Source organism: Magnusiomyces paraingens, assembly GCF_902498895.1.
Source record: "Magnusiomyces paraingens strain CBS 517.90 genome assembly, contig: contig3, whole genome shotgun sequence".
Lineage (NCBI taxonomy): Eukaryota > Fungi > Ascomycota > Dipodascomycetes > Dipodascales > Dipodascaceae > Magnusiomyces > Magnusiomyces paraingens.
In genome coordinates, this window is record NW_022474069.1 from 178,067 (window position 1) to 194,906 (window position 16,840).

Sequence of the window (16,840 nt, forward strand, 5' to 3'; positions counted from 1 at the left end):
AAAATTAACCTTCAAATAATAATAATAAAATACAATAAAAAACCATACAAACAATTCTTCTAAATCATGGAAACTGGCCTGGAGGTGGTCCAAAAATCTGTCCCTCGGGGACCTTTATTAAACTTCCTCCCGCAGAATCTGCACCGGCATATGATACGGAATTGCCCCACCAAGTTAGCTTCTTGGGGTGGTACTGAACTGCAAAAAATATAATGATTGCTGAAAACGCCACGCCCGCAGTAATTGACGACGACAAGACATAGGTATACTTTTCCCACCAGCTCAAGTATCGGCGACGAATATACCACATAAAGGCTATCGACAAGTACAACGATCCTGTTTGGTAAGTCAAATTGTATGGTGCATACGACAACATTCCACCAATAACCAACGTGGGCTGAAAGTACTTTGTTTGGCGCGGGAAAAACTTGCGCAGTAGCAAAAAGGGAATTGTTGCAACAGCGCCAATGAGAAAACACCACTGAAGTAGTGGATACAAGTGACGAAATACACGCTTGGGACCAATGACACCCCAAATAACAGAGGCTGCATAAAAGGTATTGGGGCCTGGGCAAGTAAACTTCTCAGCCTGGTGCTTGGTGCACAAGCCATCGATATTGGAAATCTGCCAGTTGACTACACCCACTGAAACAAGCACTTGAATAACGGTTGAAATCATTTGACCTTTAAACACAGCTTTTGGTGGAAGCTTAGCATAATGAGCCATCTTTTGATCTGTAATGTAATTCTGCGCTTGACCATCAATGTTATACCCATAAGCTTTGAGAATGTTAAGGGCTGTACCGTTACCAGGCAATGCATACCCCACAATGAGCTCCACCAAAACATTCAATCCAAAGGAAAAGCCAGTGACTGAGTAAATAAGAGTGATGGGAATCAAAAAAACGAAATTGATGCCAATTGTAAAGAAAATACCCCAAATGGGCGTATTTGTGGGGAAGGCCCGCACACACGCAATACCAAGTCCAACAGCACTCACCATAACTGCAACAAACCACCAGTCAGGTACTTCAGGATATTTGCTCATCATTTTACTATGAGGATCATCGTGGCTCTCATAATTTGATCGCATAGGGTGCTTAATAGTATCCCACAAGTCACGAATACTGAAAACAATGGATTTCCAGTCAATCACAATGGTGTAAATAATGGCAAATGGATAGAGAGCAAAGTAAGCACCATAAAGAACCAAGTTTGCGGCAGTATAGTATGGTGGAGAGTACTTTTGATACTTTTCATTATCAAACAAGCCATTGGTCAAAATCTGGCGCACATCATACGGCTCACCTGTATTCTTAAACAAGTGGTTGGAATTGATGGGCAGGTATGATGTCCATTTAAAATTTGTCCAGTATAGAGCCGGAATAACACAAAACCCAGCAATCAAAGCACCTGCATACTGATTGACTTGTGAGTAAAAAGGTATTTCCAATGGAGTATTGTAATTGAGAACAGCCCAGTCAAAGCTTGGGATGGGATTGAGTCCCAGCCCGCTAATACTACCAGTGATAGCAGCAAGATTAAAGTTATTTGGAGAAATCCAAGTCATCCAGTTAAAGTAGGAAAGAGCCTCAAAAAGATAGGTTGGAAGCCAGTAATATATAAAGCTGACGCTAAATGTCACCAAAAAGAAACCATATCTGCTAATTTTCCAACCATTTACAACCTTATTTGGTTCCTTGGCTGCCAGGGCACGGTTAAGAGCCAAAGTTGGCAAGATTGTGGGCCAAACAGCACGGACAGGGTAAACAATGAGTCTTCTCATGATTCCTGCAAAACCAAAACCCACAAACTGAGTGGAAAATACCAGCAAAAACTGATACCCGATTGAGGCCCACTGCTCGTCATAAAACATGGGCAGTTTTTGGGTAATGATGTTGTAAAGCGCGGCATAGGCGCCACCAATTGAAACGTTAAAAATTATAGAGGCGAACATTTGCTCTTTATAGGTCCATGGCCCTGGGTTAATACTGTAGCGATGGCCTTTAATTGTAAAACCCCAGTCCGGTAGTAGAGCCATGAGGTTACCACAGGGAAGCAACAAGATTTGCAAAATGCCACCACTAAGACGGATATTGGGCAAACGTGGAGAAAAAAATTGATTTACACCTGTTCCGATAATAGTCCACAAGAGTCCCAGAAAGTATGCGCGGAAAGTGTCGCAGGGTGTTGTAGGGTCGTCATACGGATCACACACGGCGCGAACTTCTGGGTAGGGAGAGTGGTAGTGGATAAGAACGGCTTCAATTTTGACTTCGCGTTCGAATGTTTCTTGATCTCCTTCAAAAGCTTGAGGATCATTAACATAGATTTTAATCTTGTCCATGACATCTTGGGGGAAGTTGACATCATCGTCGTGGTATTTGATTGCTTCTGCTAGAATATCGAGGCCTTCTTGAACACTCATGTCCATGTACTTGTCGTAGTAATAGGAGGCCACGGGATCATCTTCATCTGAACTAGGGTCTTTGCCAAAACGAATCAAGACCTGCTCGTCCACAATGACTTGTCTTGTTGATTTTTTTGTAGAAGAGACATCTTCATTACTTTCATGAAGTTTAGACTCCATTTTTTTTCTTTTTTTTTCTGAAGCTTGACAATATATATATATAAAAATAGAAAAAAAGGAAATTTAAGAAAAATGAAACCTTTATATATATTGAGGATTTTTTAGCTTTAATTATTATCAGGTAATTTTAAATTATTTTTTTTTTTGAGGAGGGATAGTAGAAACTAATTTACAGTTGAGTACACGGCTTTCATAGTTTTCAAAACCCATGCCCAATTCATGCGATCCCCAAGTATATATGTGTGTGTATGGAATTTGATTTGAAGTTTTGAATCTTATAACTAATTAGTTAAATGAAGGAAATAGTTTTCAAACAGCGAGATACAATTGTAGTTAATGATCTAATAGCAAAACAATATTGATGATTTTTTTGAATACATATTTAATTTTTATTTTTATTTTTATATTTTGAAGCCATTTTTATTTTTGTTTTGATAAAGCTTTCTGGACTATCCTATTTGAGAAATGATCGATCAGAGATGGCCGATAAAGAATTAGCTAGGGATCAATTTATATATACTTGTTTACGGAGACCATTTTATGCATAGAAACATGGAATTTCTTTTTAAAATACTTTATAATTTATTTATTTATTTATTCATTTATTTTAATTTTTTTTTACCATAAACGGATATTTATTAAAAGCGTGGGCAATCCAATTTCATTTTGGTCTAACAATTCAAATTTCAGATTCAAAACCCCAACTTTTTCCCCATAAACAGTAATATGAGGCTTAATTACATAAACACTTACCGTTTCTCGGTCCCTAGGATAAATAGACTACATGAGCGGGGAATAAATAAACAAAGACTGTAACTTACGCATCGGCGTGACAAGATATACACGCATAGAAATGCTCGGCTGGAAAACCCATACAAGCTCGCCGAGTTTCTCCTTTGCCCTTAAGCGGCCGTTCCAACCTCGGCTGTTCTTTCTGACTCTTGCCTTGAATATACTTTTTTAACACACATACATACATACAAGCACATACAAGCACATACACATACACACAACTCCCCACCCATCGCTACTCCAGATTTTATGTTTTGGCTGTCCGCGGCTGCTCGCATCCTCAGGCCTCTCCTTTTCTCCCCCCCCAGTTTTTTGGACCACCCACAAACACACACCATTTCTCCAATAAATATATAAAAAAGTCAAAATCCTCCCTCTCCTCCTTTTTTTCTTCCTTCTACATAATATTTGTCCATTTATTATCCAACCAATCCCTTTAAATTTTTTTTTTTTTAAAAAAATATACTTAATATCATAAGACACAATGGCCTCTAACGACAACGTTGCTCATGCCCTCGCCGGTGCCGGCGGTGGTGCTCTCTCAATGGTCGTCACCTATCCTCTCATCACCCTCTCCACCAGAGCCCAAACCGAATCCCGACGATCCAAGAAGGAACAGGCCGATGCTGCCCAGCGTGCAGGCAGCGCCACTGCTGCCGAGGACGAGGCCAGTGTCAAGAGACCTACTAGTGCCCTCGAGGCTGCTCGCCAAATCATCCAAAGAGAAGGTGTCTCCGGTCTTTACTCGGGACTTGACTCTGCTCTTTTTGGCATCTCGGTAACCAACTTTGTCTACTACTACTTTTATGAAGGTACCCGTTCTTTCTACGAGACCTCCAAGCGCAAGGCCGGCAAGAGCCTTAACCTTTCCACTCTCGAGTCCATGGCTGCCGGTGCCATTGCCGGCTCAGCAACTGTGGTTCTCACAAACCCCATTTGGGTCGTCAACACCCGTATGACTGTCAAGGAGAACTCAGTCAAGGACCCCAAGACTGGTAAGATCCGCACCCCAGGCACCCTTGAGACTGTCGCCAAGATTATCCGTGAGGACGGCTTCAAGCCCTTCTTTGCCGGCATTCTTCCTGCTCTTGTCCTTGTCATCAACCCCATTCTCCAATACACTATCTTTGAGCAGATTAAGAATACCATTGAGAAGAAGCGCAAGCTCGGCCCAATCGACTTCTTCCTCATTGGCGCCATTGGCAAGATCTTTGCCACATCCATCACCTATCCCTACATCACCCTCAAGTCCCGTCTCCAACTCAAGCAGAAGGACGGCAATGCCACCAACTCCAGTCTCATTGGTGGTCTCATCCAAATCATTAAGAATGAGGGTGTCGGTGGCCTCTACGGTGGTATTGCTACCAAGGTTACCCAGTCTGCCATTACTTCGGCCTTCCTCTTCTTGTTCAAGGAGCAGCTTTATGCTATTGCCGTCATTTTCTTGACCTTTATCCGCAAGATTAAGCTTAGAAAGTAAACTAGGATTTTGTAGATGGAAAAGGGGAGCGAATGACTTTTTTTTTAAAAATTTTTCTATTTAGTATATATAGTATATACATGAAAAAATGATACTATTTATTATTTGCCAAATATTATCCCACAAAACAAGAAGGTCCACTCGTGCGCTTTTTTTTTTTTTTTTTTTAGAAAGAATGGTCTTATTCAAATATGAAATCTTTTTAAAATCTTTTTAAAATCTATAATAGGAAATATGTATATATATATTATTTTAGTTTACATGGCCCTGATGAAAAGTCCAAGGCAAAGACAGTTGACAATGAAAAAAATCAAGGTTGCTGTGAAAAGCCCGGGGTAAAACGTTGACACACCCAGAAACTCTACCAAGTACGCCTGACGCACCCACAAGACTTGTGACCCAACCCACAGTCCCGCCATGGTCAAGCCAACCAACACTCCACAGCCCTTCTTTTTGTTCTTATCATCAGCACACGTCAGGTAATTGATGAGCGAGGGAAGGTAAAACGGTAGCAGCACCATATACCACATAAAGTATTGGGCCGTGCACACCTTGTTGAACGTCACAAACGCAAATGTCTGCAAAAACAATGTCTTGGGCACATCCCGCTTCGCAAACAAAAGAGGCAGCAGAATTCCGCTCAGCAGCAACTGAGGGAAAAAGGCCCACGCTGATGGCTGGCCCAGAACCTTGTATGCAAACTCTCTAAACCCATTACCGCTAGCAACAGCTGCCGCATAGCTCTCCGTGGCTGGTGGTGACGACGACATGTATAGCAGCGTTGAATAAGGGGAATAGTTATGGCGATGGTCAATGCGTGACAAATGATGAAGATAAGTATGCTGCAAAAACGGCCACCCGTAAATCTGGTACATCCACAGGGTCAGGAGCAAAAATGTTACCGCACTCGTAACCCCAAACACAACTCTATCTCGATTGACAAAGTTTAAAACCGCTGACTTTTTCGCAACACTGGCCGGAAAGATCGAATCTCGGCCTTTGTTCCGAATCTCATTCTTCTCTTCTTCTTTTTCTTTTATCTCTGGGGTATTGCTGGCAAGCGACCAAATCACTGTTGGAATGTAAATGATGGGGTATATCTTAAAATGTACGGCAAAGCCAGCCACCAGGCCTGCCAAGGCAATCTGGCGTGCAGAAACAGCATACACAAACACCATGACAATTGCACCCAGCAGGCCTTCTGATGATCCCCGAGTGGAAATAGCAGACACCATGGGGTTAAGTAACCAGACTGCAGAGGTATAGAGTACAGCTTTGGACTCTTGTATTTTCTGGATGCGAATGAGAATGCGCAGAATAAGCACGCCCGCAACAATATCTCCAACTGCAAACAGCACCTTGCCAAAACTGAAAAACCAGGTGCTTGTGGGAACAAGTAGCCAGGCTAATATAGGCGTGTATCGGTATGTCTCGCGGTCGTACGGGGTTCCAGAGACGGTTACCGGAGCCCCGTTTACTATTGTTGTGGTTGATGACGCCATAAACCGCGATGCATCTGTAAAGACGAAATAATCAATGTCTGTGAACCGAGGTTCCATGTTGGCATCTTGGTAGAGACCCCAGAAAAATATAATGATTCGCTGGATAATTGCAATTGCTATCGCAACTTTGGGTCGCAAAATGAATGAAAGAATCTTGTTGCCTTTAGACACCACAGCCACTGGTGGTTTGCCAGTTTGTGTGTTTTTTTCTATAAATAATCAGGAACCAGTCAGTAGTGAAATAAAAAAAAAAACAAAAAGAGTAGTTCAACATACCTCTCGATGCTTTTCTTATGGATGCATGGGTATCTGAGGTATCAATGCCTGATGAAAAAGATGCCGCGGTTTCAGCGGGGCCTTGGGCAGCAGAGCTTTCCAATGGATCCTGCACGCCCATCACAAGCAATCAAGGGAATAACGATGAAAAATGCAAGAAAATAATAACAGTAAACCACAAGGTCTAATACAATAGAACAGTGTTGATAAAACTGTTCTGTTCACAAGGCCAGTTGACTGAATTAAAAAAAAGCGTCCTTGGTGGGTTGGTAAGAAGAAAACAACAGCAAGACAATAGGGGCAACAAAAAAAAAATGAAAAACACCCACACACCCACACACACACCCTTACATTCCTGAAAATGCAATTTCCATCTAAGCCCCCAAATAATTAAAGAAATTCAAAATGAACAAAAACAAAAAAAACAAAAAGGGTACATAATTAAATATATTTAAAAATTTCAAAGAAGATGTTTATAATTTACATTATAGGAGCACTGGATTTTGGCACCTTTGGATATGTTGTATAGCTCTAATGGTCGCTGTCTATCAACACCCTTCTCTCCTTATTTCTTTGTTTAATAGCTATTCTGCTCCATTGACAAGTGCATTGCTTTTTTCACGCTTCATCCCGTCAGTGCGTTTAACCGGAAGATCTTCATTTTCTGGAGATTCAGAGCCACTGTAACTTGTTTGGAACCCGTGCTCTTCCCGATGCGGCAGACCATCTTCAACCTCCTTCATCTTGGGGTTGCTCAAAATTCCTGCTAACATGCGGCTGTACGTGATTTTGTAGATTGGACTCAAAGAATTAAAGAAGTGACGACCAACCGGATGCCCTTGTATTCGGTGCAGAAATCTAATCACAGTTTCTTGCACAATTGATATCGGGTGGAACAACCCATATCCGATAAAATACAAGTTCCGTGTCCCAATAGACGCAAGAAACCGAATGATGTCTTCGTCGTCTTGAACATTGTCCGCAAGTGTGGTATAAATCAACCCAGCTTCTTCAATTGAAAAGTTTTGCGTCTGCAGTCTATCCAAATGAAATTCAAAGTCAATCAACTTTTTCGGCCGCTGTTGCCAAACCTTCTTCAAGTCCTGGAAAAAATACTTATAGCTCCGTGACTCTCTCCACCCTTCAATTACAGGTGCATAGCACTGGAAATCTTGAAACTTTTGCGTCTCACTGGTCCAGCAATACCCATAACCAGGAACAACATCATATTCAGCGGTTGAATCGGATGGCCAAAGTGCTGTCTTGCCGAACTTATCTTCTTCATAATTTGACGCTATCCGTACAAACCGCTTTATATATTCTCTGCATCGGTTCCGCACTGACGACTCTGCAAAATGATCTTCAACCATATTTTTCAAGTCTTTCATCAGCTGCAAGTCATCTTGGTTGGTTATTGCCGCAATTGTCTGTTGGTAATACGCATTGTTCTTGTCTTTATCAACACTACTACCACTACCCCCTAAATTACTGCTCACAGATTTGACCGAAATTGGGGGCCCTGGTATTCCAATTGCTGGAGAAATCTTCATTTGATTGTTTTCCAAGTCTATTAAAATGTCCCACCATTCCGGGTGGTGTCCGAATGCCGGGTTTTTGACGCCCGCAACGTAACCAGGTGACGAGAGCAGGTCATCCACTTTACTAAGGTCTGTATAAGGAAATGCATGTGTAGTAAAAGAGCGGAGAATCCCCCCAGAAGCGAGAGAACATGCCGCCAAAACTCTATCTGAAACTTCTCCAGAAGGATTATTGAGTCCCACAAACAAAATTCGCTTCTGTGTAAGTAAACTGTTAATTAAAACTAATAATGGTGGTGTGAAAGCGCCATAAATGGTCAGTTCCGGATGTAATGTGTTGAATGGCTGATTGATAGAAAGTAAAGTGTGTATTAAATTAATTAAAGAAAAGTCTCCCACAGATTCAGGGTGGAAGTCTGTTGGTACTTTGATGGGTATTTTCATATCGTTAAACTGTACTCGCGACTCGTAAAAATGGGTATCTCGGGTTACGTTTCTTGCCACTAGTCGTTGACCATTGCTCTTGAGGTCAAGATAATATAATGGCTTATCTCCATTAGAGGACTTATTGTATCCAGATGACACCAAGTCAATGCTGCTATGGTTCCCAATAAGGGTGTTACTAAGTGGTGGGGTTGTTGCCGGAGAAAAGGCTGAGCTAAAGTTGATGTGGTTATTGGGTGCAGAAGAAACTGATGAAAGAGAAGTTGGAGAAGTTGGAGATGGAGTAAAGTGAGAGTTTATTGTCTGTCGTTCTTGAAACTTTTCAATGAACATATCCGGATTGCTTGAAGATGAAAGAATTTGTCGCTCAAAAAAAGAAAATTTTGGTATCTGAGAAAGGTCAATCGAATTGATAGAGTTGTATAACTTTTTTAACGAGTCTATAGAAGGAGACTTAAAGTACTCATCCAGAGAAAGAAGCAATAGCGGCTTGAATACATGAAAGAACGGATGTGGGGTGATGATACACATGGCCTTAACAATGGCACCGCGTTTAACATCCTTTGTAAATTTGGTATTGACAAGGTTCAAGACATAATACTTGGTGGCTGCTTGCTTTCGCGTCTCGCTTTCAATGTGATAGACTAAGTTTGGATTTCGCTCTTCGTGATAAAGAAAGAATACTGTCCAGTCCTCTGTTCGAGCATGGGACTGATCAGGAAGCATAAGCTCAGCAATCAGTCTACATTCATGTTAATTCAAAAACCTTTGAACGCACGCGTTTCTAATGGTGATGGGATATGATGTGCTTATAAGGGGGGAAAAGTCCCTTTGAAGATACATACGTCTGATCGCTTTGGATTGAATTAGGATACTGATGTTTAACCGTAGGCCCGGAATTAATGTCGAACTCTGCTGTGAGAACATGCTTGACATGCTGGTTTTCAGGTGCCGGGTCAATCACCGGGTCCGATAAGGGGTTCTCTTTAACAGCAACCATGGTTGCAAAATCTCACAATATAGCGACTGTTAAAAGGGAAAAGGAGTGATTGTACAGAAATGGTAGTACATAAGTTGTCTGCGCTTGGGAGCCGATGAGGCTGTAATTATTACTGCTGCTACTGCTACTACTAATATGCTTTAGGCTTACCTACAAAAAGGGGAAGGAGAAAAAATTTTTTTTTTTGGGTTGAGATGTGAGCGATCTCTGCTAAACTTAGCACAAAGAAAATTTCCATCCTCCTCCTCCCTTCCCCCTCTTTTTATAAAATAGCACTTCTCAAGCCATAAAATAAAATAAAAACTAACTAACAGATCCCATTTCAAAAAAAAAAAAAATAATATAAATATTAGAATACCTAACTGATTCTGTTTAAACAGACGATTGCTTATGACTATAATTGAGGTCAAAAAAAACATTCTCTTAATAAACTAGAATCATATGAAACAGCAAAATCTTGGAAACATTACCTAAGTCGATAATAATATTATTACCCAAGAAGCAATATCATATCATATAATACACAAAACATTTTATAAGTCTTTTTCAGTTAAATAATATCAGACAATTTTGTTTTATATAGAAAACCTTTCAAGCCTCATGACCATAAATACTAGTAATACCGGATATATATGACTTAGCCAAAAAAATAAAATAAATGGAGTTTTCTGGACTTAGCCATTAAAGTTATAGTTGGATTGATTCACAGCTTAAAATTTTTAGCAATAACTAAATTGTTCTTTTCCTGTTGGAGTTGCAGAAAATATTTAATTATGCTTACATGATATTTTTTTAATTTTAATTTTAACTATTATTAAAGATTCCAAAAATGTTTGACTCTACATCTTAATTGAATAATTATTGAAATATGAACTTACAAGTTTCACAAAAAACAAATCATGACATATACAATTTATCAGAACATTTAAACCTATTTATTGTGTTAGCTAGAAAAAGAAAAAAAATTACACATTAACAAGACGTTGTCTTTTTTTTTATTGTTTAATTATAAAATCAAAATGTTTAAGGAAACTGTCCTGGAGGTGGCCCGAATATCTCACCATCCTTTAACACTAGAAGACTACCACCAGCCGCATCTGCACCAGAATATGACACGGTATTTCCCCACCAAATTATCTTTCGAGGCTTATACTGTACTGAAAAAAATATAATGATGGCAGAAAATGCAACACCTGCCGTGAGCGAAGATGAAACAACATAGTTATACTTTTCCCACCATCCAATATACTTTCTTTTTATGTACCACATAAATGCCATTGAAAGATAAAAGGAACCAGTCATATACGTTAAATTATAAGGTGCGTAAGATAAAAGCCCCCCAATAACAAGTGTGGGTTGAAAGTATGCCGTTTGTTTCTTAAAGTACTTTTTCATCAACAAGCAAGGAATTACTGCGGCAGCCCCAAATAAAAATGACCACTGGAGAAGAGGATAAAGACTTTTAAAGATTTTCTTAGGACCAACAACACCCCAAATAACAGAAGCTGCATAAAAGCTATTTGGTCCAGGACAAGTAAACTTTTCTGGCTGGGTTTTGGTACACAATCCACTAATGTTGGAAATTTGCCAATTGACAACCCCGACAGAAACAAAAACCTGAAAAATAGTAGATATCATTTGCCCTTTAAATACAGCCTTTGGTGGCAGTTTAGCATAATGTGCCATCTTTTGATCAGTAATATAACTTTGCGCTTGACCATCAATATTATACCCATAAGCTTTTAAAATATTGAGCGCTGTGCCGTTTCCAGGAAGTGTATAACCAATAATCAGCTCTACCAGAACGTTTAAACCAAAGGAAAACCCAGTTACTGAATAAATCAACGTAATTGGGATAAGAAAAATAAAATTGATGCCTATAGTAAAGAATATACCCCAAACAGGTGTGTGTGTAGGATATCCCTTAACACAGGCAATCCCCATAACAATAGCAATTATCATTACTGCTGTAAACCACCAGTCTGGAACTTCGTCATATTTACTCATCATCTTACTGTGAGGATCAGTATGGTTGTCATATATGGAGCGTCGGGGGTGCTTAATAGTCTCCCAAAGATCTTTAATACTTAGTGAAATGGATTTCCAATCAATAATGATTGTGTAAATGATTGCAAATGGATAAAGTGCAAAAAATGATCCATAGAAGACTAGGTTTGCTGCAGTATAATAAGCTGGAGAATATTTTTGATACTTTTCCTTATCAAATAGCCCATTTGTTAAGATTTCACGAACCTCATAAGGCTGGCCAGTGTTTGTATAAATTAAGTTGGAGTTGATGGGAAGGTATGCTGTCCATTTAAAGTTTTTCCAGTATAGTCCAGGAATAACTACAAACCCTGCAATCACCGCACCAACAAGCATGTTTACTTGAGCATAAAATGGAACTTCTAAAGGATAGTTTGAATTAAGAACAGCCCAATCAAAACTTGGAATTGGATTGAGACCCAGTCCACTAATGCTACCTGTGATGGCTGCCAGATTAAAGTTTTGAGGAGAAATCCAAGTCAACCAATTGAAAAAGGAAAGAGCCTCAAATAAATATGCTGGAAGCCAGTAGTAAATGAATGCTCCACAGAAAACTATTAAAAAGAATCCATATCTGCTAATTTTCCATCCATTGACTGTTTTATTAGGTTCATTAGCTGCAAGTGCTCTATTTAGTGCCAAGGTTGGAAGAATTGTTGGCCATACTGCTCTGACAGGATAAACAATCAATCGTCTCATAATTCCAGCAAATCCAAACCCAACAAATTGTGTCGAAAATACCAAAAGGAATTGGTACCCAATAGTTGCCCATTGCTCATCATAAAACATAGGTAGTCTTTGAGTAATAATGTTGTAAAAGGCCGCAAATGCCCCACCAATCGAAACATTGAAAATAATTGATGCAAACATTTGCTCTTTATATGTCCAAGGACCTGGGTTTAATTGATACCTGGTCCCACAAATAGTGAATCCCCAATTTGGAAGAAATTCCATTAGCCTTCCACATGGAAGCATTAAAATTTGTAAGATGCCACTGCTTAAACTGATATTGGGCATACGGGGAGAAAAAAACTGATTGACCCCAGTACCTATAATTGTCCATAATAGTCCTAAAAAGTATGCTCTTAATGTATCACATGGAATTAAAGGATCATCAAAAGGGTCGCAAACTGCTCGTACTTCTGGATAGGGCGAATGGTAGTTAATAAGAACCGCTTCGATTTTAACTTCTGTTTCATATACTTCCACATCACTAGCATACTTCTCTGGACCTTCCACTAATAGTATTAGCTTTTCCATAGTACTCTGAGAAAAGTTGACATCGTCGTCATGATATATTATGGCCTTTTGCAAAATCTCCAAGCTTTCTGTAATACTAGTGTTAAGATATTTTTCGTACAAAAATAAGGCTGCGGGATCTGGTTCATCTAAGGTAGGGTCTTTCCCAAACCTTTCTAAAATATACTCCTCTGTAACACTTTGTGATGGTATCTTTTTGATACCTATATTCACATCCCCAAGTTTTTCGGACATTTCCTTATAATATTGAGATTGTATTGTTGTATGCTTTTTTTTTTTTTTTTTTTAATTTTTGAGGAATAACTACGGATATAAGGTGATATATATGGATGCGTTTTAAGGCCAATATACAATTATATACAAGATATAATTAATGGTTTAAAATATACTTAAAATGTTTTACATATAACGAGACAATAAGATCGCAGAAGCATATAAGGTATTATCTTAAGAATTATAAATATTGAGAACACCTCTATTCGGTGCATCCTTTTCATGCAAATAGTGGATAAACATTAGAAACGTCTTTTGGGCAATGGAAATAACCAAATATGAAAATGGGTGGTGGGTTTCTCCTAACTAGTTTTCCAAAATATATAAATGAAATATAAATTAGAGTCAAACAGTCGAAGAATAATGATATAAAGTGATGAAAAGGTATTTCTTAGTTGATAAAATACAAAACTTTGAGTTAATTCATCATTTTACAAATTGTTTTAAAAATCTGCAAGTCACAAAACTATTTTGAACCAAATGGAATCGACGGCCTGTTCATAAAAATATATGACGTTGAATTCATTGTTCAATTAGTTTCAGCTTACTGTATTTGGCATTACCGGAGATGCTTGCCCGCAAGGCTGTCATAGAAAAACATTAATGAATTGTCAACTTAATGCAATAGCAAAGAGAACATAATGTGAATAAGTCATTCAAACTTGACGTTTTTTTAAGTAATAGTAAGTTTAACATATTGTTTGAAACCGGAAATTGCCTTTTTCAAATTTAAACTAGTAAAAGTCATCTTTGTTTTTAATTTTAATTTTGACTTTATATTTAATTTTGTTTTTAATTGACAAATTTTTAATAGCCACATTTTTTTCTTTTTTTAGTTTAAAGAAATGCAAAGTTTTGTGTAATCGTATATCATAAAATACTGTTTTTATTATGTACATAGTGCTCAAAAAATTTATCATTCAATTCAATAATGAGAAATCTTAGATTCACTGATTTTTTTGTCTGGATTTATCAAACTCTTGAAGAATTTTTCTTAGATTTTCAGGTGTTGAAATATATTTCTCCTTTTGTGCCAAAAGACTTTTTGTTTCGTCTGGATTTGGAGGGTTCCTTTTCTCGTTATAAACACTATTAAATGGCTTAGTATTTAACGCCTTCTCAAATGCCTGATCTATTTCTGCTTCTGGGATATTCGGAATGTTAAGATCTTGAAAAGATGATAAAGCTGCTAAAATTTTGTCAACGTTTGTTCGAGAGCTATCAGTTGTTGAAGAATTCAAAGAGATAACGTGAGTTAAGTAAGTATCAGGTTTTTTTTTGACAAAAATTGGTTGAAACCTACGAGAGCATTTTTTCATATCATCTAATGTCTTAGTAATTTCCTTCGGGGTTTTTGCAGGGAAATAAGGGTGGTGATCTTCTCTTGCTAAGACACGACCAGTGGTAACTTTCCAAGATCCACCATCCAAATCTGGATGCTGATATTCTCGATTGTATAGTGATTGTTCATGTATTGAACGGTACTCAAAAGCAATAAAAACCGGGCAGATTAAAAACTCTTGGCCAATAAGTTGATTGGGCAAAACCCTAGGGCCTTTTTTACCCAAAATTTTTGGATTTTGCGCAATTTTATTTTCATTAGGATAAAGATTAGCTATAACATTGGCGTTATACACAGTTGAAAGGGTTGAAATTTCAGATATAAAATTTTTTCTGATCGACAAAAGAAAAAAAGTGCTGTCAGCAATAATAGCTGAACAAAGACTTTCTTTAAAAGGAATTCTTGATTGTGAGCTAGGTAGATTCGAAAGTCCAGCTTCAAAACATTCTATTGCGTACTGATAAGTATGATCTTCGATGAGAGAAGAAAGTAACCGAGTTTCCTTTTTTTTAAAGAACTTGAGAGAAGTCTTGATGGGTGTATTAATGACTACATCATTATTAGGGATAACTTTCCATTTAGGAAACAAGTTGTTTAGTGTTTCACTAACGGTGGTTTTTCCACATCCAATAAGTCCAACATTCATAAAAAAATACATATTAAATACCGGAATATCATCCTTTGCAAATAAACATACATCAGGAAGATAATGATCAACTTTTAAAGGCCTAACTTTATGGGATATTTGGGGCAAGCTGATTTTTTTTGATGATTCAAATCGCTTTAAATGTTTGTCTCGAATTTTTTCGGTAGTAGGAAAATAAACTGAAAAATTCTTGTTTTTGTTAGATTATTAAAACCAAAATTAAAAAGTGATATTACTCACTTCTTCGGTAGGAGATGTTTTATTTTTCTTGTTTTTTTTTTTAGTATTGGAAATTTTGTTTTTGTCAACTAATTTTTCGGTCTTAGAAGTTTCATTATTCTTGTTTACTTTTGATGATTCATATCGATAGTGGGTATTTTGAATCAATCGAATGTTAAAAATATTTCCCGAAAATGTTAAACCGCCAAAAGTATTTTGACATTCCCCACATATTAGCGAGTTAAAATTTACTCTCGTTAACGATCGTCTAACAATGTTGTTCATTCTATGGTTTAAAGAGCATCAGGATTTAGGTTCAAATACTGATACAAAAGTGATCAAAAAAAAAAGTGAACTGCTGAAATTTTTATCTACTATGATCAGTTTCCAACCTTAGGCTAATTAGCCTAAGGTTGGCATTATAATGCTAAGCATACATAATTTTTTTTGTATTGATTGATAATTAATAATTGATTACTAATTATTAAACTGATTGAATCCACCAAATTTTCATTTTAAGAATCATTTTAAGAAAACAGAAATGTTAAATCAGATTTAAAATCGTATGTCAACGAGAGCTAGAGATTCTTTAACGCAGCATTTTTATTTTTATTTTATTTTCATATTTTTCATTGAATATATGTTTTTAAATTAGAAATTTGGGCTCGAAAAAATTTAAGAATGCTATGTTTTTTTGGTAGAAGAACCATATCTCCTTTGATTTCTTATAGTTTTAACTCACGATTTAATCAAACTATACCCAAAATTTCTAGAAATCTGAGCCTTCAGATATTTGATAAAAGGTTATTTTCTACAACCTTTTGTCATGAGTTTCAAGGCTTAGGTAAAGGGAGAAAAAAGGGATTATCTCCTCAAAAATACACTAAAATTTACTCTAGCATGTTAAAAAGTGGACCTTTAGTATGGATCGATTGTGAAGTAAGTATAACACACACAGTTTGATTTTTGTTTAATTTTAGTTTTGCTGTATATTAATTTTTTAGATGACTGGGTTGGATGTATCTAATGATCATATAATACAAGTATGTTGTTTTCTTACAGATACAAATCTTAATCTTCTTGATGATAAAGGATTTGAAAAAGTTATTCATTACCCTAAAGAGATATTGGACAATATGAACGAATGGTGTATTAAGAACCATACCAAGGTATGACCAAAATTTAAATCAGTTAAATTATTATAAATCTAACAAGCTTACAGAGTGGATTAGTTAATGAAGTTTTAAATTCTACAAACACTGTTCAACAAGTTCAATCCAGTCTACTTGAATATATAAAAAAGTATATCGAAAAGCCAAGAATAGGTGTTTTAGCTGGAAATAGCGTTTATTTCGATCGATTTTTTATGATGAGAGAATTTCCAGATGTTGTTGACTATTTAAGTTATCGACAAGTTGATGTATCGACAATA

General features: G+C 37.4%; 5 protein-coding genes across 5 annotated transcripts; 1 reads left to right on the forward strand and 4 right to left on the reverse strand.

Annotated features, from left to right (window-relative positions):
- Positions 1 to 64: 64 nt before the first annotated feature.
- On the reverse strand, positions 65 to 2,590 carry SAPINGB_P003372 (uncharacterized protein; the record flags this gene model as incomplete). The annotated part of the gene is made up of 1 exon (XM_031998090.1): positions 65 to 2,590. One exon carries the CDS (start codon positions 2,588 to 2,590, stop codon positions 65 to 67), a length of 2,526 nt encoding a protein of 841 aa, XP_031853981.1.
- A 1,276-nt stretch (positions 2,591 to 3,866) lies between these two features.
- Positions 3,867 to 4,862, forward strand: SAPINGB_P003373 (uncharacterized protein; the record flags this gene model as incomplete). Its single annotated transcript, XM_031998091.1, has 1 exon — positions 3,867 to 4,862. The coding sequence occupies one exon, from the start codon at positions 3,867 to 3,869 to the stop codon at positions 4,860 to 4,862; it is 996 nt and encodes a 331-aa protein (XP_031853982.1).
- A 257-nt stretch (positions 4,863 to 5,119) lies between these two features.
- SAPINGB_P003374 (uncharacterized protein) lies at positions 5,120 to 6,761 on the reverse strand (the record flags this gene model as incomplete). The annotated part of the gene is made up of 2 exons (XM_031998092.1): positions 5,120 to 6,573; positions 6,641 to 6,761. 2 exons carry the CDS (start codon positions 6,759 to 6,761, stop codon positions 5,120 to 5,122), a joined length of 1,575 nt encoding a protein of 524 aa, XP_031853983.1.
- A 463-nt stretch (positions 6,762 to 7,224) lies between these two features.
- On the reverse strand, positions 7,225 to 9,622 carry SAPINGB_P003375 (uncharacterized protein; the record flags this gene model as incomplete). The annotated part of the gene is made up of 2 exons (XM_031998093.1): positions 7,225 to 9,364; positions 9,468 to 9,622. The coding sequence occupies 2 exons, from the start codon at positions 9,620 to 9,622 to the stop codon at positions 7,225 to 7,227; spliced, it is 2,295 nt and encodes a 764-aa protein (XP_031853984.1).
- A 1,023-nt stretch (positions 9,623 to 10,645) lies between these two features.
- SAPINGB_P003376 (uncharacterized protein) lies at positions 10,646 to 13,162 on the reverse strand (the record flags this gene model as incomplete). The annotated part of the gene is made up of 1 exon (XM_031998094.1): positions 10,646 to 13,162. One exon carries the CDS (start codon positions 13,160 to 13,162, stop codon positions 10,646 to 10,648), a length of 2,517 nt encoding a protein of 838 aa, XP_031853985.1.
- Positions 13,163 to 16,840: the final 3,678 nt, after the last annotated feature.